This window comes from Lichenostomus cassidix, chromosome 3 (genome assembly GCF_008360975.1).
Source record: "Lichenostomus cassidix isolate B80296 chromosome 3, HeHo_3.0, whole genome shotgun sequence".
Classification (NCBI taxonomy): Eukaryota; Metazoa; Chordata; class Aves; order Passeriformes; family Meliphagidae; genus Lichenostomus; species Lichenostomus cassidix.
The window spans coordinates 93789964-93811934 of NC_139483.1; the positions used below are offsets into that span (position 1 = coordinate 93789964).

Consider the following 21971-nt stretch of genomic DNA (forward strand, 5'->3'; position numbering starts at 1 on the left):
TTTTGGAGTGATGTGTAGTTGAAAACACTTCTTCAGAAAACTGATATATTCAAGAAAGATATCAATGCTAAATATATTAAGTAAGCATATGGGTTGTCTGTATTCATTACATTTACCAGACTAAATGTGTTTTGAAACTGTCAGGTAAACTGTTTCTATTTTTAATTACAATTGCAGCCTAATATATATTGAACGTTATTTGTCATAGAATAATAGAATGGTTTGGATTGGAAAGGACTTTAAAGATCATTTAGTTACAACCCCCTCTACCATGGCCAGGGGCTCCTTCCAGTACATGAGGTTATTCATCCAGTCTGGCCTTGAGCACTTCCAGGGATGGGGCAACCACAGCTTCTCTGGGTAACCTCCTCCAGTGCCTCCTCACCCTCACAGTAAAGCATTTCTTCCCAGTATCTAATATAAGCTTGACCCCTTTCAGTTTAAAGCCATTCCCCCCTCTCCAGTCACTTCATGCCCTTGTAAAATGTCCCTTTCCAACTCTCCTGTATGCCCCATTTGGGTAATGGAAGGCTGCTATAAGGTCTTCCTGGAGCCTTTTCTTCTCCAGGCTGAACAACTCCCTTTCTCAGCTTGTCTTCATAGGAGAGGTGCTCCAGCACTCTGATCTTATTTTGGATTTATTATGGAACTTCTTTGTTTGGCTTTTTTTTGTCTTTTTAGAGACTCTGATACCTTATATTAAATTAATCTGACTTCATATGAAGCTACAGTTTGGATTTTGGGGAATTTCCCTTTTTGTCTTCAAAATATAACAGCAAGAGAAACGTACTGTGTATTGGGGAATTTCCCCTTTTCTCTCAAAGTATCCTAACAAGGGAAACTTGTAATGGCTGTTTTCATATCCATTTATTAACTTGAAGAGCTGAGGCTTTGTCTTGTACAGAGAAGTGATGTAGGCTCAACAGACAGCAGCTCCCAATGAAAGCATAGCAATTTCAGTGTATTTATACCTCTGCATACTATCTCCTTTCGTATCTTTGAGAAGCTATTTCATTTGCACATCTCTCTGCCAGCATCCCTGTAATTTCATTATGCATATTCATATGTCATAAACAGATGTGCTGTGAATACTTAAAATGCGTGTATATCTATATGTATGAATGCCTACAGATATTTCTGCTTATGGCTGAGCAGAAGAGGAAAATATATACTAAATTGTGTCTTTTATGTACCTGTTGCAATCATTTAAGTAACCAGATTTTTGATAATTAGTCCTTAAAGTACTTAGAAATGTTCCTCCTTATTCTATCTTGTTAAAAAATAGTCTGAATTTATATCTTGCCTTCCAAGTTAGCAAAGATTTTTACACTTAGTGTCTTGTAGTATTATATCCTATGCAGACAGAAATAGAGATTTTATGTTCAAGTTGTACAACATGTCACACACCACAGAATCGCAGAATGATTGGAAGGGCCACAGTGGGGTCATCTGGCAATCTGTTCCAGTGCTCAGTCACCTGCACAGTGAAGATGTTCTTCCTCATGTACAGGTGGAACTTCCTGTGTGTCAGTTTCTGCCCATTGCTTCTTGTCCTACTGCTTGGCACCACCAAGAAGAGCCTGGAAACATCATCTGACACTCTCCCTTCATTGGGAGGTTTCTATGAGGTCCCCTCTCAGTCGTGTTTTCTCAAGTCTTAACAGGTCCAACTCAGCCTTTCCTTGTTAAAGATGTCCTTTTAATTCAGTTTTTTTGTCATCGGTTTTTGGTGAGAATGATTTAATCTGTAAATAAACTTTTGTCAATAATCAGTTTCAGTGAATGAATTTTAATTTTCCCAGAAAAAATGGGAGTTGAAATTTGAAGAGTTTGAATTACTATGATGCAAAATTTCCAAACAGAAGTTCTGAGTCTGTAAGCTCTCTTTGTCATTAAACAAAGTGAGACTTTGATGCTACAGGGAAATTTGCCATTTTGCAAAATTTTCTTAATGTTTTTTTATTATCTTTGACTTCTCTGGACAATGCTTTGACACAAGTTTTTACAAGAAAAGTCTTCTACCCTTGTTTTTATCTCCACTCGATAAGCCACTTTCTGTCACTTCTTTCTGTTCTGCTTAAGGGGGTTCTGGAATCAGTGCCTAGATTAAATCTGGATGAGATCTGGAACATAATAAAATTTTCACTGGGTTAGTGAAGGAGGGAGAATAAAGTTAATCATCTCTTGCTGGGAATGTAGGAATACTTTACAACTTTTTGTCATACAGCTTCAGAGAAGCTGACAGTAATTACGTATTTTTTTCAAACTATCTCTTCTCTTGAGTAGACTGATAGATGGTGAAATCAAGGTGAGAAGTGGTAAGGTAAAGAAGAAGAATCTGAGTTTATGGGAAGGAAGTAATAAAGTGAGGCATTGAAGAAGGATCTGGTCTACTTTTGTGAAGATCAAATCCTTTTTCATGTTTGGGAACCTGTTGCTTAGGTCAGGGATCAACATGAACTGATTCATCCCATGGGATACAGTTCCTGGAGGGAAGAGGGATCTAGGACAGCTGTTGTCTTTTCAGAGATCACCAACAGCACGTATAGAATTAGCAGATGGTATTTCAGGTGTTATATCTACAAATGAGAAGACTTCTTGTTACCAGCACATCAGAAGTGCGTGTGGTGTGACATACGATCTGTACAAAAACTGCATCAAGGTTCTGGAAGAACACTGGAGAAATGTTTGTGAGCCAGTTTGGACAGAGTGGTGTTATCAAAGACTTTTGTCAAAAAGTGACTGACAAATGCACTACAGATGAGTGAATATCATCCCTTCTGTTTGCCAGCCTCTCAACATTGCAACCAAAAGAGAAGACTGTACTGCATTCATGGTTCAGAGGAAATCTGTGCAACATTTCTTCTCTTTCAGTTGTGGAGATGCTAATATTTCTAGTCTTGACATTTATAATCTTTAACATAGTACCAAAACTTAATTATTTTATTGAGCAAGTACAGTTCTTGCTCTTTATATTTTAAGCTTTTATTTTTGTACTGATGCTGTCTCCTATCCCGGTGCCACTATCAATTTTCTTTGAAAATAACCTTATAATAAATTATAAATGCAGTCTTAGGTACATTTGGAGAGAAGAGTATCCTTTGGGGAATTCCCTGTAGTTCCGTACCTTTTCCCTTGGGTAAACTGTGTCATTGTTTATAATATTTGTCTCCTGCTTTCTATTTTCTTGTTTTACTGGCATCTAGGAACGTTAGTTCTATCAAATACTTCCCATCTATAATGACAGAGCAGATACCAAACTAAGTAGTATAAGGCAATTGTTGTTGTAACAATAATGGCTTTTATCATATTTTGTTTTTACACTGTCCTTTAATTACTGCTTTTATAAATTGTGGTCTCTCCTTGCATGATCAGTAAAGTCAGAGTAGGAGATCATCCTTGCCAATTGCCTTCCTCTGGAAGGTAATACAGGTGCTTTACATACACAATAGTGTCTCCAAATCTTTATAAAGAAAATAATTAATTGTGTGCAACAACTATGATGTGTTTGTACAAGAAGAAAGGAGTACAAAAGATTATATGTGGGGTAGCATAATTTTTCTTGCTTGTAATTATTTTTTTAGTTTTGATAACTGAAACTTCCCATAGCAATGAAAGCATGTCAAAAGAGCTGTTATCAGTTATACAGCTTTGCAAATGTGCAGGTGGAGTACAGTTTAATAGACTTAGATACTCATTTCAAATTTCTTAACATGGCACTCATCACAGTAAACTGACTGAGTAAATATACTAGAAAAATCTTAGCTCTTCTGTCTTATTAGCTTGCTATATACATATATACATATATATATATATGTATATAGGCACTCACACACACACGTGCATGTGTAAATACAGGTATAGACATGTATAGAAACATGAGTACAATTATCTGAATGCAACTGCCTTATTTTATTTTTTTTATTTACCTTACTCTGTCTTAAAGTTACTAGGAAACAAAAAATAGGCCTTATACTGATCTGGAGAAAAATACTCTCTAGAATCATGTCTTTAGTATGTTAAAGAGATGTGTAAAGATGAACTGCAAGACTCTGAAAGCCACATTCTGTTACACTGAATAGAAACAAAAATCTTGTTGGTCAGCATTGCCCAACTGTTTGATCCACTGCCAGTTCATCATCCTTAAGGGTCAGACTCTCACTGGAGTATTGAATAGGAAGATGAAGCTCATGTTGGCAGAGAATTGAGTAAACTTGATAGGAAACAAGCTTTTATCTATGAGTACAAGGCAAGAAGCATTAACATAAAAGCAGTCAGATTTGTGTCTAAAGTGGTTTTATTCTTACTGTTTCTGCCTTGATGATGAATAGGTACTGTGAAAGTTAAAGTATTGGAAAAAGAATTATTAATGCCTTTTTAAATCAACTCTTTGTGTAGCTACTTCAGCAGGTTATGATATTGAACTAAGTTGTGAGTTTTGTTTACTATCTGCTCAATATCTGATTGTTCTTCCTTGTTCAGAACATTGGTATCAAAGATGGAGCTAGGAAGGAGTTTGCCTATTAGGATCAATTAGAGTGCAGGAAAAATACAAAAACAAAATTGAAAAGCGACACCAGTTAAAATTGAGGTCTCCAAATCACTTTGTGAAGGCAGGTCAATGATTTTTTGAAGTTACATTTAGCAAACAGGTATAAATATGTTAAATATCTATAGTCTGTGCCAGCAAGAGAGTCCAGCTTCATTGTGCAAGCAGTATAATTTTGTTAGCAAAGAACAGTTTGCTGAAAGGTTTTGAGTACAATACTTTAGTAAAAGCAGCCAAATGCCCCCTTCAGTCAAGGTGGGTTGCTGTCTGGCAGTCTTGGCAAATAAGCAGAAAAATAACCCTTTGTGCATTTAGATCCTAATTGTGTTGAGCATAATTAGAGAGAACATTAAGTTTGGAAGAATAAGTGCTTCATCAATTATGAGGATGTTCCTGTAACGAAGGCCATTTCTTTCATCATTTCTGTAGCAATAGGATAGTAATTTACATTGATTCAGGAGCACAGGTAATGAGTCCTTAATGTGAAATACTAGATTCCTCTAAAAGAAGTTTGATTTTCATTCAGTGGCAGGAGATAGCCAAGACTTTGCTGAACGGCCAGCCATTAAAGTTCCTGTGCCCAAGCCAAGTAATTCAGAGGTATATCATGTATTGATTTACTGAGTGACTCTTGCCTAAGAACATGATATGGCTGATGTATAATCAGGATTATTAGTGATCAAATAGTAGGTGGATATCCTTACAATAATATTTAAGAACTATGTTGTAAATTATTATGACAATATGAGTGAAAGGTGAATTTGGTAATTCACATAAGAAAATCTGTAAAATGGAGTAGGAGTATTATAGAAAAAATAAGAAATACATAAGAACACTTAGAAACAACATGATATTTATATTAAATAAACTGCAAATAAAAGTAAAGGTCAATGCAGATAGAAGATGTGAATTGACTATGGTCATCTGCTTCAATTTTATTAGTAATCTGTAACTGAACTAAGTTTTGAGCAGAATTTGAGTCTTGAAATACCTAAGGTGTTTTAGGTGAAGGAATAAGTGATATTTCTGTTCAGGTCTAACTGCATATGGTGTTAATAAGAACCTAATTTATAAAACATGTTTAGTATGACTCATGGTTAGGACTTTCGTCACTTGACTGGCGCTTCTTTGTTGCACTGTGGCTCTTGTGTCTGCCTCAGAAGCATTTGAAAATTTGGAGACTTTAGCATAAGTGGAAATTACACAAAAACATACTTTGTATCAAGTTAAATAGTTCTTTATTCGTCATATATTTTAAAGCAAAATTATAAGCTGTATGCAATTTGAATATTTATAGTTCATGGTCTTGCCTCTTTTGCCATAGTTGAGCAGTTGCCATGGTTCCCATTATACTGTCTGCTTTAGAGGCAAACTTCATAACCATGCTAAATGGAGCTGGTTTTCTGAAGTGTACTACACTTGTAGTGCCCTCAGCTGCATCTTGAATTGATCTGTATTTTCCACTGTCTTCCCTTAATAGCATGGAACCAGAGATCGGGGCTCACAAGAAATACAAATAATAATACACAGAATTAATTCTCTTTGTCTGTCTTACCAATAAAGAACAACAAATTAAGAGTATTAAGAGTATAAAGAAGTAACAATTTTTTTAAAAATGAGACTCAGTTAAATGTGGGTGACAACATGCTCTGTAGGCATAATAGTTCAGCTTTGCTTTGTGCAGGGCCTACTCTTTCTGAAGGGATGTAAATTGGGGATAGAGAATTAATATAATTATGTTTTGCAAGGATGAAAAGACTGGCAATTTGTAAGATACCAACTTCAGGGAGAGATGTTGAAAACTTTTTTTTGATGCTTTTAGCATCACAACTTCCAGAAGATTTAGCTTGCTTAAACCTAGGGTTTCTGTTTCACTATTCTGGTGTATTTTTATTGGGGTTCAACATGGTCCGGACCTCAAAAGAAAAAGAGGTTTCCTGCACCTAAGAATTTTAAAAAAATTTAAAGCATTTAAAATTAAAATTCAAGTATTTAAAGTGCTTTCTGGTCTAAAATTTTTGTCTAATCCACTTTGGTTTCTTCAGGAAATATATTCTGTTGGAGTTATGCATCCATATACCCATAAATATATGTAATTATATATATGTAATTATATATATATATGTTATTATATATAAAAATCACTAGGTGATCTTGTAAAAATTCAAGTACTTTCTAGTTCATTCAGAAATACCTTAGCAGACGTCTGCCATCCAGAATCAGCTTTTTTTTTTTTTTTTAATTGAATATAGCCTGTGACTTTACAAGTGCTTACATATTCACATTTGCAAAACCTTCAGTTTTTATTTTCATGTGATAGGAGTTTGCAATTTACTTAAAATCAGAGCCTAACTGAGCAGGGGCATATGACACACACAACTCAAGACGGAATTTTTAGATGTCACCTGTAAAATGAGCATCAAAACAAACTGATCTGTTTACAGCAAATAAACCTAAAACCAAACAGCTCCCCCCCTCCCCCATGCAACGGCAAAATCTTGAGTCCAGCAAAGTTCCTACTAAAAGCAAGATGGTGATTCAGTAAGTATATTGCTTTTTACAGTAGTGGCAACAATATTACACAGCAAAAATGAAATAAAAATTCAAAATCTAACATTTCTATTAATTTAACCAGATAAACTACTTTTCACATGCAGGATCCTTACCCCTCAGTGTGCACTCAACTTTTGTAGAAGAGACACAGGCGGGGGGGCAGGGAGGCGCGGCGGCAAAAGGACACACAGCCAGCAGTCTGCGGTTCTCCAGAGGTTTATTATGAGGCGCATCGGGGAAGGTCCAGGGAAGGAGAGACGGGGCGGAGAAGCGGGGACGGGCATGGGGTCTGGAGCTCTGGAGGCGGCAAGCCGTCAGCAGCAGTTGGTCTCAAAAAGGCCCTGAGCACCCAGTGGCATTGGGTTTTAAGGGGAGGGAAAGAGGGAGTGGTTTGGCATGCAGGCCAACCGGGAAAGCCATAGGGAAGAGGGACAGGGGTATCAACCAATGATTACAAACAAGGGGAGGATACATAATTCAAACCAACCAATGCTGTACAACTTAAGAGGGGAACAAAGAGGAACAGTCTAGAAACAACCTATATATGGGAAAGGGGTGGGGGAGGTGTCTGGGCCAATGATCTTCTTAGCTGGTGCATACATTGCCTCAGGGGCTCGTGGGCTGATCTTCCTGTCACCATGAGCGCAACAGCACAGGCTGTCCCTGCCCCCACGGCCAGCCCTCTGGCTGGCAACTTGGAGGCATAAACCTCCAGACTCAACAAAATATCTACATGTTATATCTTTCAAAGATTGTGAAGATGTATTGACTGGCTGGTGAAGTGAAAGGCTTTTTGAGATTGTTCTTTGAAGTGGAACTTCACATTTGTATTATGGGCTTGTTTTTTAGGTTTTTTTTTTAGGAGGCTCTGCAATACTCAGTTACCAGAAATAAAATTAAAGCTGCTTCTTAATTCATTTAAGCATGCAAAGGAAGAGTTATTGAGAAAAACCTCTGCCTGTTGTATACTGCTATTGTGAAACCAAAAATAATTTTTAAAGCTTTTCAGTTAGGCATGCTTTTTATAAATTACTTGTGCAGAACCTCTTCACAATATCATTGTGTGTAGGAGATGCTCCCATACAAGCTTGAGCTGCTCTCTTGACCTTGAAACCATGCTCATTTCCCCCGTCCATCAGGCTGGTCTGCTTCTGCTTTCATTTTCTTCTGTCAATCAGCTTCTCACTGATGCTAATCATGGTGTTAGAGCCTCACATTATTAGGTCTAAATTAGATAACTTGTTGGTGAATCCAGCAAATGCTGAATAATGCATTTCTGTCTGGGTTATGTAGGTTTTTGGAGGATGTATGAACATATATTGTGGGAGAGGCACTTCATGGAGCATATACACCTGCATTCACACCTATGTCAAAAATAGGGCTGTTAAATGTGGTTTGTGGAGATGCCAAATATAAACAAAGAGCTGTTTTGTAAAGAAATTATTTTTAAACATTGCCTAGTAGGGCATTGTGTCTTTTCCAAGGGGCAGCACCATCTGGAATGATAAAAGTATGAAATAATATTTGAGAAGAACAGCATTGGTTGTTTCTGATGTGTAACAGTAAATATCTGAATATTGCTTACACTATTATTTGCTAGTGGTAGTATTAACTGTTATTATTCAACCAGCTGTTAACTGCTGAATACAATTTATTTTTTTATCTCAAAGGTGCAAAGAGCATGTGTATTTAAAATGGGTCATTTATTCCAGGGTAACTCTGTCTCATCATCAGTCTGCAGTGAGATGAATGTCTGTTACCTTATCTCTTTCCATAATATAACTCTGTTTACTTGAGGATAATAGTAGACCACAGTGAGCAAACTGCTGTGGAGGAAGTGTTAAACTGCACACTCCTATCTAGACTTATGTTTTCACATGCTGGGAACAGCAGCATTCAAGTTGTGACTGGGAAGGGACAATTTTAAAGTAATTTTTTACTACTGTAATAAAGTCAGTAAAGATTAAGGCGGTATCTAATGCAGTAGTACAGTGGGAGACATTACAGTGATTTTTAATGTTAATCCTTTGTTCCTGTGGAACATGACATTTAAAGAATATGGCTGAACTTTCTCTGTTGCTTCCCAGGCTCTCTGTGGCCATTTTCACCACTATTGTTTTGGTAGGAGTGTAGTGTGTTTAAATCGTACTTTCTGATTCATTGAGTTTTAATTTGGTGATATGAATTAATAAATTAAAGGCTTTCCATGTCCTCATTCCAGTAATGACAAAGTTGATGTGGGAGAGGTAGTATAATTTAGGAGATGTTCTTGATAATAATTTATTCATTATTTTTTGATATTTTTCTTTCTTCCAGCTTTAATGGTGTTGCAGTAGTATGTTTTCCAGAACAGAAACTGTTATGTTTGCATTTTTATGAACTGTAATGCAGTAGAATCCTGAAATTTCTTCAGGCATTACTGTAAAACACAAACACAGAATGATCTTACTTTTTGGCAGGGCGTACAGTGAGTACACTATACTGGTTTTTCTGTATGTGCAGCATTATATTACTGTGTTTATGTATTACTAGTGCTAGTGCTAAATTTTTAACCTCGGATGGTAAAACACTTTAAAAATGCAAAGTTTGTGTTACAATTTAATATAATTAGTGTTTCTCGCCTTAACTGGAAGAATGCAGCATTAATTACACATTAGACCATTGAAAATACTGGTACTTACAGTTAGCAAGAAAAAAAATGTGGTGTAGAGGGTCTGCTGATATGACATTCAGTCTGTCTACTGTTTTGTGACATAGCACATAACTCTGTATTTCAGATTTAAGGGTTTTTTTTCATTATAGACTTATATCAAATACTGAATATGATCTCTTAGATCCTTAGTGATGTCTTTTTGTAGAAGAGTGATTTGGTTGGATTTAATACACTTTAAAAAGAACTACACTATGCTCATTTCAGTGTATATGTAACTTTTTCAGCGTTAAACACATGATCTCGATGATGGTATGGCGAAGATCATTTATTGCAAAAATCCAGGGTTCTTAAACTGTTAGTTCCTAATGATTTTGTGTACTTGTGAGGCACAGCAAATGTGCTTAACCAACCACCATAGACCACGGTAGGAACAGGCAGCAGGTGTAACCAGCCACGAGCCCCACAGTGTGAGCACTTACTGGTTCTAATAATTGTTTTACAATTACATAACTTGTTTTTCACCTCTAATTTAGCTTAGTCATTCCCAGAATACTTTTTTAGTTAGTCAAAGTAACAAAAGTGAACAAGGATTTTACAAGTGTAGCAAGGCCCTCACTTTGCAAGGCCTTTCTGCTCCGCAACAACTTTTTCTTATAATTCCTTTCTATATTGATAATAAAATTACTTCTATGAAAATACGTTTCTTTGTCTTTGAATCTGTTTGTTTATTTACTAATGGAGGCTCAATCGGTTTGTTTATTTACTAATGAGGCTATACTATCAAGCTCAGTATATTTGACCAATATAGTGAGTTTTTCCATATGTATGACAAAATAATTCCATTTCAATATAGAATGTAATTTTAAAACATAGATAATACCATCTAGTTGGGCTATCGCTGTAGTGTAATTTGTGCAGAGTGGTGTCCTGCTGCAGAACGGCACTGAAAGGGAAGCCCAGACTGTGGTGCTTGCACCAGTAGTTTCCAGACTTTGATCTCTGATCAGATGGGGGATCGTGAAAGGGTATTGCCCTTTAAAGTGCTTTCAATTGAAAGTTGGATTATGCAAATGCCATGAAGCCAATTAATGTTGATCCAAATAAAATCTTAACGGGTAAGAGCTTCCTTTGGTGTCAGTCTGTTCTCTTCCTGGGAACATTCCTAGAATCTCAACCGGGGATTTACAGTATGAAAAGTCAGTAAAATAAGCACAGAAGGATGAGATGACAATGCCATGTGTCCAAATTATGTGACTACGAGTTTATAATAATATTTTATTGAATAAGTCCATTACAAATCTCTAATACAGCTTTTTAAACAAAATGCAAATGGCTGTGCACATACAAGTGCTTTACAGAGCTGTCACCATGCATGGATGTAAAATAGGGGAATCCAAGTGTTTTGTTGTAGAAGGAGGAAGATTAATGAAGAGTGAGAGTGCTGATAATGATACTGCTGCAACAGTGTCAGTAAAATACTGACAGTTCTCTTTTTTCTTGCTCTAATATCTTCGTTATATTTTGTGGATGGCTTTTTGATTCAGTTGGATCTTTTACAAATTGATCAAGTGACAGAAATATGAAATCCAATTATGTTCCACTGCATTATATACCAACAGTTCTTCCTGGACCATGTTGTTATTAATCTCTAATTATTCTCATACTTAGATATTATACTATGTCTTATGTGCATAAAGGCAGAGCACAGCTGAAAACTGCCACAATGTTCATTGGATTAGTGTCCTTTTTTTTTAAATGGTTCATTATAAATTTGGGAAACTACTTCTTGAAAACGCAGTTTTAAATGAAGCCATAATGCAAGTTCTTCCAAACTAAATGCATTCTATGCAATAAACCACTCACTATTTTTTTAGTAACAGCTATATTTATCTAATCTTTCTCTTCTGAATGTGTTTATCATACTTACTAGGCTAACCCAGCATATATCATGTAAATTTAAAAAACAAAAACAAAAGGTGAATGTAGAAAGACAAATTATAAGAAAGTAGTCCAAAGCACTTGGCTCCTTTTTCCTTTTTTTTTTTTTCCCCTACATTTTACTGACCAGTGATGGATTTCAGATTATGCTTGACTATGATGTTTGTTGAAGAAACTTTTTCACTAAAGCTATTCAGGGGCTGAAGCCTCCTGAAGGTAATGGATTTGATCTGGAAACATCTGCACATAAACCCAGGTTGCTGTGCCTTCTCTCCTTGTGCAGACTCTAAAAGCTGTAAATGGAGTGGTGATACATTTCCTTGGCATAGCTGCTGTTGCTGCTTCTGCAATTTGAGGATTCCTATGCCCATGAGAAAAGCCAGGCTTTTTTAAGGCTAATGACTGCAGTAGCAGTCAGAAGCCAATTGAAGCACAGACAAGTTAGAACTTCCCTTGGTATTGCAGACAAATGAGAGTTTCATATGAGTTTTCAGGGGATTTGAGGAATGATTAAAGGGGCTCATTCCTTGCTTTTGTTCTTTCATAGCAAATTGGTGCTTTTGGCTTCAGGTAAATGGACTCTTGCAAACTCCTCGAGGACATTCTGGAGATCTTGAGTGGTGAATTTCAATGTTTTATAAGCAGAATAGAAAATTATTAGTTAAAGGAGTTTTCTTTTTCCTGCAGTCATAGAATAATAGTGTTCATATAATTGAAATTATGAAGAAGAGTGACATTAGCCATTCTTCCACTGGGACATATTTTGTCTGCCCTGGTAAGAGAGGCAGTAAGGCAATGGTCACAGCTCACACAAATGCCTAACTTTTTTCATTTGACTGCCCTGCTCAGTTCCAGGTTTTTTTAATCTGTGTACACCACACTGCAGCTTTCAGGACAAACAACTGTATAAAATGTACAGGATTGCCTATTCAGTGTGATATTTGAGGAACATTTTTTCCTGTTTGCATCTTCTACTTTGTGCAGCTCTGCAAATTTTTCTCTTTTTCTAGCTATCCAAAACTGAATCAAGAAATTAAATGTTTTTTTAATAAAGGCTTTATGTCAGCACTTTTTAGATGACTGGACGTGTAATGATACAATTCTGGGAAACCATACTGATTAGCATTAAATGAAAAGGATGCCAAAGTCTAAAAAAACTCAGACAACAAACCCAAACATTCAAGATCTCAGGAATATCCATTAATAGAAAATTTGAAAACATAGACTATCAATATTTTGGCAATAATTTAATAAAGATCCCAATCAAATAATTTATCATCATTGATCAATACATTGAAATCTTTTAAAATCACATTTTTCTTATAATTGAGTTCTAGAAGGCAATTTTTATAGGTTTTAATTCAGTTTTCTAATTTTAATTTTTTAAACACATAACACCATAAATTAATGGAGTGTTTTAGGCTTTACCTGTGCTGTGCAGAGACACTATGTAGTTATCAGCTATCACTCATATTAAAGGTTTCTTGTAAGTATGTTGCATTGGATTGCAATGTTGGGCTGTACAACCATTTTAAGTTGCTTCTTCATAAAGTATCTTCTGAATTCTGCTATACATGCTCTTTGAAATATATCAAATCTCTTTATATCCTTTATTAAAAATCACACTATTGAATTATATCCCCCCCAATGAAGGTTTTTTCTTCATTAATCATTCAATAAATTATTTTTCTTTCTTACAAGCCCTCTTGGTAACCTTTATTTTTAACCTAAATATTAACTGTGTGTGCCAATTTTGAGTCCATTGATCTAATTGTCCCTTAGTGTGCCTTCCTCTTTCCTTTGGTTTGCTTTCATGACTGTTTAATTGTTAATGTGAAACAAGTGAAGCCTGTGTGAAAATTTAGCCTGTTAGAGAAAGCTGACTTTACTAGGGGCTTTTCTTGTAAAGTGCCTTTACAAGAGTCCTGTGGCTGATGGTGTGGCTGGTAGCACTTCCTCTCATGTAAACCCTCATGCATGTACTTGTTCCAGCTGCTTGCCCAATCCCATGGAAGGAGTAGAACCCAAGAAATACTGGGAGACACTTAGACAGGGATAACAGGGTGAACTGGGGACATAAAAAAGGCTGTTTATGAGGATATTGGATGGAAATCTTCGTAAAATCAAGTAAGATCAGTTTTGCTGGTCATGGAACCACTTGATTCACCAGGTCACTGGAGATTTTTCAAATTTATCAACATTTATTGAGTAAAGAAATTCCATTATGCACTCACTTTATCGAACTGACTTCTGAATTTCTCCAGGAAAGGAAGGCCATTTTGAGAAGTTGGTTTTCCTTTAACTTCGGTGACTTTGTTTCTAATGTGTTAATATCAGAGGATGATGATTATTTTACTTGTATATAATATCTACTCATCTGTATGTAGTTACCTAGGATGTCCTATTTTCTAATCTAAGGACAACAATGTGCTTTTAATAGTCATTTGGAATTTTCTTGCTATTTCATGATTTGTTAATAATTGACATCAATGGCCTGAGCGGCTTTGATAGCACTCTGTTGCTGTCTGATGGTGACTGTCAAAATTTTAAAAGCCTATCTTCAATCTGGTTTTATTTTACTTTCTCAGATTTTTGCAGTTTATAAAGTCAGATTTTTGTTGATTTCTAATGCCTTTCCTATTTTTTAGGATTTTTTTTCTATCTTTGATAGCTACTTTGCCAAGACATGCTTTAATCTCACTTTCTTCTTATGCTCTTATTTTTGAGTGCTTTTGGTCTCTTGACCTCTCACATCTGTGCTTGTTAGGCCAGTGATCAGCCATTTATTTGCATTTTGTCATTGCTGTTCCTTTTAGCATCCTTTCCCATTTCTATTCATCTGTTCTTGTCTCTTCTGGACTTCAGCTTTATGAACAATCCATCAAGTCGGGTGCCAAATTAAAAAAAAAACCAGGAGCTCTGAACACCCTGATGTAGTTTACTGCCAGCTAATTTGCTCATGTATGTTTAGAGGGTATATTTGCTAGAATAAAGCTTGTTCTTTCATAAGTGTGGTTTGCTTCTGTCATGGGTTTCAGACATGACATTGCCAGGAGGACGCACAGAAAAAGGGCAACCAGGCTCCAAGCTTAGAGTTGCGAAAAGCGTTTTAATTACCTAACAGAGTTGGAGGATAAATGCAGGCAAAAATAAACTTTTCACACAGTTTTTGTTCACTCCCCCCTCCCTCTTACGACCCCATAGTATTCACCCCCTTTCCTCCTTTACAATCAACAAGCCGGGTGGGGGGGGCAGGGTGTGGGGTCTCTTTTCAGTTCACAGAGCAGATTCTCAAATTTACTCATCACCACAATTCTTCTACTACAAATACTCTTTATCTCTACTTGTTTCTCTCTCTCTCCAGACAGTTTTCTGCTCTCAACCCCACCCTCTTAGGAAGCAGTCTCTGCACTCACCCCCCCTTCCCTCTTTCCAAACCAGCAACACAGACAGGGGGCAGGTTGAGAGGGGTTCTCTGGTCAGTCCAGTCAGGAAAAGAGGTTCTCTACTTAGCCAGGGGTCCTTCCCACAAGAGACAGTCCTCTGAGAACTTCTTTGGCGTGGGTCCAATCTCACAAGCAACATCCCGCCCGAATTCTGCTGCAACGTGAGTCTTTTTGTCCATAAGGTTCTGTGCAGATTCTCCTGACTCGAGGCCAGGCTGCTTCCATTCCAGGAGCAAGGCCTTTCTCTCCCAGTCAAGGCCTTTTGCAGTTTTAACTCTTAGATGAAACTCCCACTGGTTCACAGTCTTTTCCAGGCATCTACCTGCTCCTCTGGAGTGGGCTGTGGGTGAATTTCTGCATCCTTATGGACTCCATGGGCTGCAGGAGAAACCTCTTGCTCCCCCCTTAGCATTCACTGTGGCTAGCAGAGAGTTTTCAGCTCCGGCGCCTGGAGCACTGGAGCACCCCTTCCTCCCCCTTCTTCACTGACCTTGGCAATCTCCATGCTGTTCTCCCTAACATATTTTCACCTCCACCTCCTCCTCCTCCAACTACAAAGAAGTGAAAGAAGTGCATACCTGCTTTGTTTTCAATTTTTCTTAAATATGTTTTCACAGAGGCATAACCAGCACCTTCAATTGGCCCAAACTTGGCCGGCAGCATGTCCATCACCTTTAGAGTTATCAGAGATGGGGTCTGCTGGACTTGATGTAAAAACTTCCAGAACTTGCACTCAGGACACACAGGAGCCATCTTTGTGCCACACCCCACCCCTCAGACAGCTCCCCAGGCCTACCACAACAGCTTCTGAGGGGTCCAAATTTCTCCTAGATGTTAAAAATACTTTCCTGATGTTTGGGCCAATCAAAACCACCACAGCTTCTGAGGTTTGCTCATTTTTGTCTGTCCTTTTCCTTTCAGTATTGGTATGACTTACAACCTTCTAAACAATCTCTATTGACACACAGCACTTTTCCATCCCTGGCTGGAGATGTGGTTTCTCAGATCTGCATGTGCCCCTGCCACTCCCCACAGTCTGCTGGGGCTTGTCATGGTCCAAAAGCCCACTGAGGTCCTGCAGGCAGAGTGAGGTGGAGGTCCCCATGCGTGGCACACCTGGCTGGGTGCTGATGGCCTGTGCTAAGATGTTGATTTCAGGAGTAGGACTGTATTTCAGTAGTGCTCTTGTTAAATCCTAGGTATGTACTAAAGTGGTTTGCTGAGTTCAGTCATGAGTGAGTTTTGAGTCACTGAGAGGTCAACTATTTTGTTAGATCACCTATTTTTTATGGGTGGCCTTATTTTCACATTTGATGTAAATACACTTACATTGTTGTATTTTTTTAGGACAGTGACAGCTTTTCATTTTAGCCGTTATGTGTATCCCCATATGAGCTGAAGTAATTATGGTGATTTTACAAATTTGCCTATGTGTGAGTATGGAAAGATTTCTACTTGACTATAAAACCTGACCTTACTAAGGTTAGTGTTATTTAAAATTTATGATGCTCACTTTTAATATTCTAAAACAGTGTAAAATACATTTGTCAACACATACTCAATCTGACCTCCAGTCTGACTCACCCCAGTAAGCTACTGTTATGTTATAATTAAGCTACTGCAATAAATCCGTAAGACTGCTTTGCAAAATTCAGATATTCATGCAACATTTATGCCATGTCTGTCTATTTTTTTGTGGGATGATGACCAAGGACTTGTGCAAGGATTAAGGCTTTCTGTCTGCACCATACACTGCATTTTACATTATCTTTGTGGATGGAGATGTGCATAGTTGATGTTAAGAAAGGCTGACTTGGCTGGAGGATGAGGTCCTTTGGAGACAGGATGGACCTTGAGATAGGGTGAAAAGGACATGGGTCAACAGTGTGCACTTGCAGCCCAGAAAGCTAACTGCAGCCTGGGCTGCATCCAAAGCAGCATGGCCAGGAGGGTGAGGGAGGGGATTCTGGCCCTCTGCTCCACTCTGGTGAGTCCCCACCTGGAGTGATGCATCAAACTCTGGGCTCCCCAGCACAAGAAAGATGTGGACCTATTAGATAGAGGACGTCCAGAGTAGTGCCACAGAAATGATCAGAGGGCTGCAGTACCTCTCCTGTGAAGACACGCTGAGAGAGCTTGGGTTGTTCAGCAGGGAGAACGCTCTAGGCTCTGGGGAAAGTTTCATTTTGCCTTCCACTACCTAAAGGAGGCTTACAAAAAAGAGGGAGAATCATTTTTATATGGACATGTAGTTACAAGACAAGGGTCGATCGTTTTAGACAGGTTTCCTAGAGATGCTGTGGATGCTCCATCACTGGAAGTGTTTAAGGGCCAGGCTGATGGGGCTTGGACCAGCTTGATCTAGTATGGTGGCATCCTTGCCTGTGGCAGGGATGTTGGAACCTTTAATGTCTCTCTACAAAGCAAAATTTCAGGAGGGTACAAGAATGACTCAAAACTTACTTCTTTATTCACCAGTGAATAATTTGGCCCTACTACCGTATTTTGGCATAGGATACTGATGTTTTAAGAGCTCAGGAATGTGCAATGCATTTTAGTAATAAAATAATTTCTTAATAATTTTTAGAATAATTTAAAATACAGTAAATTCTCCATTGGTGATTGAGAGCATTTTGTAATGGAAAGCAATGTTAGCCTAGAAAATAACAGAAATGTAGAGGGCCACATCCAATTCCTGGTCTTCCATGATCTTATTTCATTTGAGAGCAGGTTGCAGAGCACTGAATATTTTCAGTATTCTCAATCTGTATTTTTTCCAGATGTAAGAATTGTTTTGGCACTATTTAAATTCACTATGGAAATCATGTAGTGTAGGAGAACACAATTAATGTCTGTGGATATATTGTTTACTGCAATCTTATTTTCTGACTCACAAAACCTTCTTTAAAATAATCATCTTAAACTCACCAATTCCATTTAGATATGATTTGTACTACCCTTTGGATATGTTACAAGGGTGGATTTGCCAGCTTAAAGAAGGTTACTATTCCTTAAGTGGGAATTCCCATTGCAGTGTCCGTCAGTCTCTTCCAGAAAGAATTCTGTCAGTTTCTTCTCTGTGAAGAAGTGAGTCTCCCCTGGTTGTAGGCTATGTTGTTGTTTCAATAGGGATGATGTTCTTTCCTTTGTCTTGTTTTGCTCATTTTTTTCTCTACAAACTACTCCTATCTCAAGATGTATGAAAACAAGCCAATAGAAAGATATCAAACAGGCACACAGAAACATTGTTTTCTCAGCAAGAAACAAACAAAACCTGTGTGAAGATATCCATTTGAGGCCATCTGAGTAGTGCAGAGTAAAAGCTCAGCATTATAGTGGGGGGAAAAATAATTAGAAGTATGTCTGTTTGTATTGTGAATTGGCACTCCTTTTTTGGAATTCTGTACCAATTATATGAATAAAAATACTATAATAGGAATGCTTATTTCTGTATTCATGTGGGACAAATTTAAATATTCAGAAGAATGCTCACACTTTTATTTCTGCCTACATAATAATTTGGGATGCTTTTCACATGTAAACCTGACACAATTCCCCAAAATAATGTTCCAATTAAAAAAAAAAAACAAACAAACAAAAAAAAAAAACCCTGCACCTTTTGTACATGAAATATTAATTATCTCTAATTTAACATGGAGAGGACTGAGTCAGAAGTACCAGCATATTGAAAGGCCTTTCTTAAGGGTATGCCAATAAAAGAAAATCTACCTTTTGCAATACAGACAGTGACATTTTGTGATAATTAAAAAGAAAAATAAGCAAGCAAACAAGACCAGAGTCAACTTACGTTGGAGTAGGTGTAGGTAACTATGCAGACACCTGCAGAAATGCTTTGGTAGAGAAAAGTTAGGAAAAACAGAAGAGAAGATATTATTGGTGATTGTTAAGGTGGAAACTTTCTGCATTTCTGAGCCTTAAACAGACAGTTTCATTTAAGAGATAATTTATCTTTTGAAGAATGCTCATTTTTCTTTAGGACATCTGACTCCATCATTTTTACATCTTTAGATATCATTAAGTTGGGAAGTTTTACATGTAAATTCAGGATTAAAATTTGAATTATACAATACTATAATTTGCAGTTCTTGAAAGTCTCTGCAAACAGGCATTGTAAATGTACCTTTACAGCTAAAAATGTAAGCTACACTTATGGTAGCCACTGGCTTTTTATATGTATGGGTAACAGTTACATACACATTAGGTATGTAACTTGCTAATATTGATCGTTTTTAAAATTAGATATTTGTGCATGCTAGTATTGTATGTTTATGATGCTGGTGATGGCATGGATGACACAGCTGCAACAGCACTGAGTCTGCAAGTTTTCACTTGCATTTCGCTGCCTCCAGCTGAAATTTTTCAGGGATATTTTTCTGAATGATGAGAGGGTTATCACTGAATCCATATGCTTGGTGAAAAAGCACTGCTTGTGGAATAAGTGTAGTTCTAGTGGTTTAACTGGGATTAATGACAGGGTTCACAGCTCATCTTCTACCCTGGGAAGATGTCTTTACAAAGTAAATGTGCCTTGAACATGTCTGAAGGAAGTGAAAACTGTTGGCCTCTTTACCTGATCTTCTCAATTAGGAATGTTCTCCTATGACAAACCAAAGTTGGATACTAGGTGGAGAGAACATAAAGTAATTGATCTAAGGAGGCTTGTGATTTATGAACAGGCTGTGAGACGTTGTTCTCTTCCATTCATCACTCTTTCTGCCCTTTTGTACTGTTTCAAACACACACTACTTTCCCCTTTGTTCAGTGCCTCTGTCTTACTCATTTCCTCTTTTATAGTAGTGAGGCTGGCCTTTGCCTATCATCAGATCATCATGCCAACTTCTGATTTCCTCAAAACTTATATATTTTCAAATTATGTTTTCTGAAGTTTTATTTTTGAACGGGTTAATTTAAAAAAAGTTTCCCTATAGTTCAGCTCTAATATATAGGAAGTGTTTACCCAAAATTGCCATTGCAGCATTTCTCTTTCTCTTTTGTGTTAGTGCTTTAGGGCATATCTTGCATGAGAGACACTTTCAAAGGGTGGTTAATCTCTGAGTTCTTTGGGGGTCACTATCTTTGTTCACTGAAACCTCAGGAAGTTCATATAAACATGTTCGTATCTTAGCGATTTCAGTAAAATACCTAGAACTTGCTGTGATGAATTTGGGCTGTTATTCTCTAATGTATACACTGTCTTCCTGTAATACCATAGAAAGTGAAATCTAATGCCTAAAAAACTCCATAGGAGTCCACAGGACTGACTTCAAATGTGGAGTTCCAATCTTCACATGCACTTAGAGGTCCTTACACAAAGAGCTGAATTGGCTGACGTGGTGTAATCATAGCAGTATGATGCTCTCACTGGACAAAATTTTCAGTGTGAGAAACTGGTCTTTGCAACTCACTAATCTTTTTTCACTATTGTAACAAGATTATATAGGGCTTAGCTACTTTACCTTATTTATGTTCCATATATGTGTATTTTTCTGGGGGAAAAAAGTAGATATACACCTCTCTCTCTCTCTCTCTGTGTGTGTGTGTGTGTGTATTGGAAATGTTACAATCTTTTACTGAAATGGTGGAACTAGTCATTCAATATGTTCATTTCCTATTTTCTGGAATGGCAGGAATTGGTGCTTACTTTGACTGTGTAGATACTGATATTTCAAAATTATATTGTAACCTAACCAAACTAGTTAGGAGCTACTTCGAGGCTTTAGTGGTGAAAGGAATTCTATGAGTGATATAAATAACTTTAAGTCAAAATTGGAACTTTAAAATGTTTAAAAAATCATATTTCTTCCAAATTCAGGAGCTTCCTTCAGTTCTTCATCAAATTCCTATTTTCAGATAAGAACATGTATTTACCTATAAGTTTTAAGATACGTTTGTAGTTTCTCCAGATCTAATGACAATTTTCTTTCCCTTACTTAATCACGTGATAATGGGTGTTCAAGCCCCTTGGAGGAGAGAAGGTAAAAAGCAGGATCCCGACTTCAGGGTCCTGGCATGCAGACTTTGGGCTGTTCAGAGATCAGCTTGAAAGAATCCCGTAGGATACATATAGTCCTGGAGAGAAAAGGCAGCTAGAGGAAAAGGCTGAGGTGCTCAGTGCCTTCTTCACGTGTAAAGGTCTAATGCATCTGCAGACCCAGATGCCCTATAGCAGTGGGAAAACCTGGAGCAAGCAAGACTTTGACTTGGTGGAGGAAGATCAGGTTATGGAACACTTAAACAGACCAGACATACACAAGTGAGCAGGAGCTCATAGATGTATTCACAAGTGATGAGGGAGCTATGATGTTATTGCAAGGCCTTTCCTGATAATTTTGGAAACACCATGGCAGTTGGGACTGGAGGAAACCTGTATTTGAGAAGGGCAATCAAGTTGGATCCTTGGCGAGATCATTGGAGAGGTATAGAGCAGATTCACCTGGAATCCACTTCCAAACATGTGATAGACAAGAAGGTGTTTGGAAGTACTCTGCATGTAGGGGAAATTTCACCTGACCAACATCATAGTCATCCATAATGAAGTCATTGGGTTGGTGGATGTGGGGCTAAGAGTGGATGTTTATTGTGCATGTAGCAAACTTTTTTACACTGGCTCCCATCCTATTCTCATAGACAAGTAGATGGAATATGGACTAGATGAAAGTGGAATTTAAAAATGGCCAGAATCAGAAGAGTTGTGATCTGTGGCATGAAATCCAAGTTGAGGATGGTCACTAGTGCTATAGTGCAGAAATTATGAATGGATGCAGTGCTGTTTACCCTCTGATGATGTGGGTGATGGGACAGAGAAAACCCT

At 37.5% G+C, this 21971-nt stretch overlaps 1 protein-coding gene across 1 annotated transcript in view; it reads left to right on the plus strand.

Moving 5' to 3' along the window:
- Positions 1-21971, plus strand: part of SNTG2 (syntrophin gamma 2) — a 194157-nt gene that overhangs the window by 25610 nt on the left and 146576 nt on the right. Inside the window, exon 2 of the mRNA XM_085056753.1 lies at positions 7243-7429. Coding sequence (XP_084912879.1) covers positions 7243-7429 — 187 coding nt within the window. The remainder of the gene's footprint in view (positions 1-7242; positions 7430-21971) is intronic.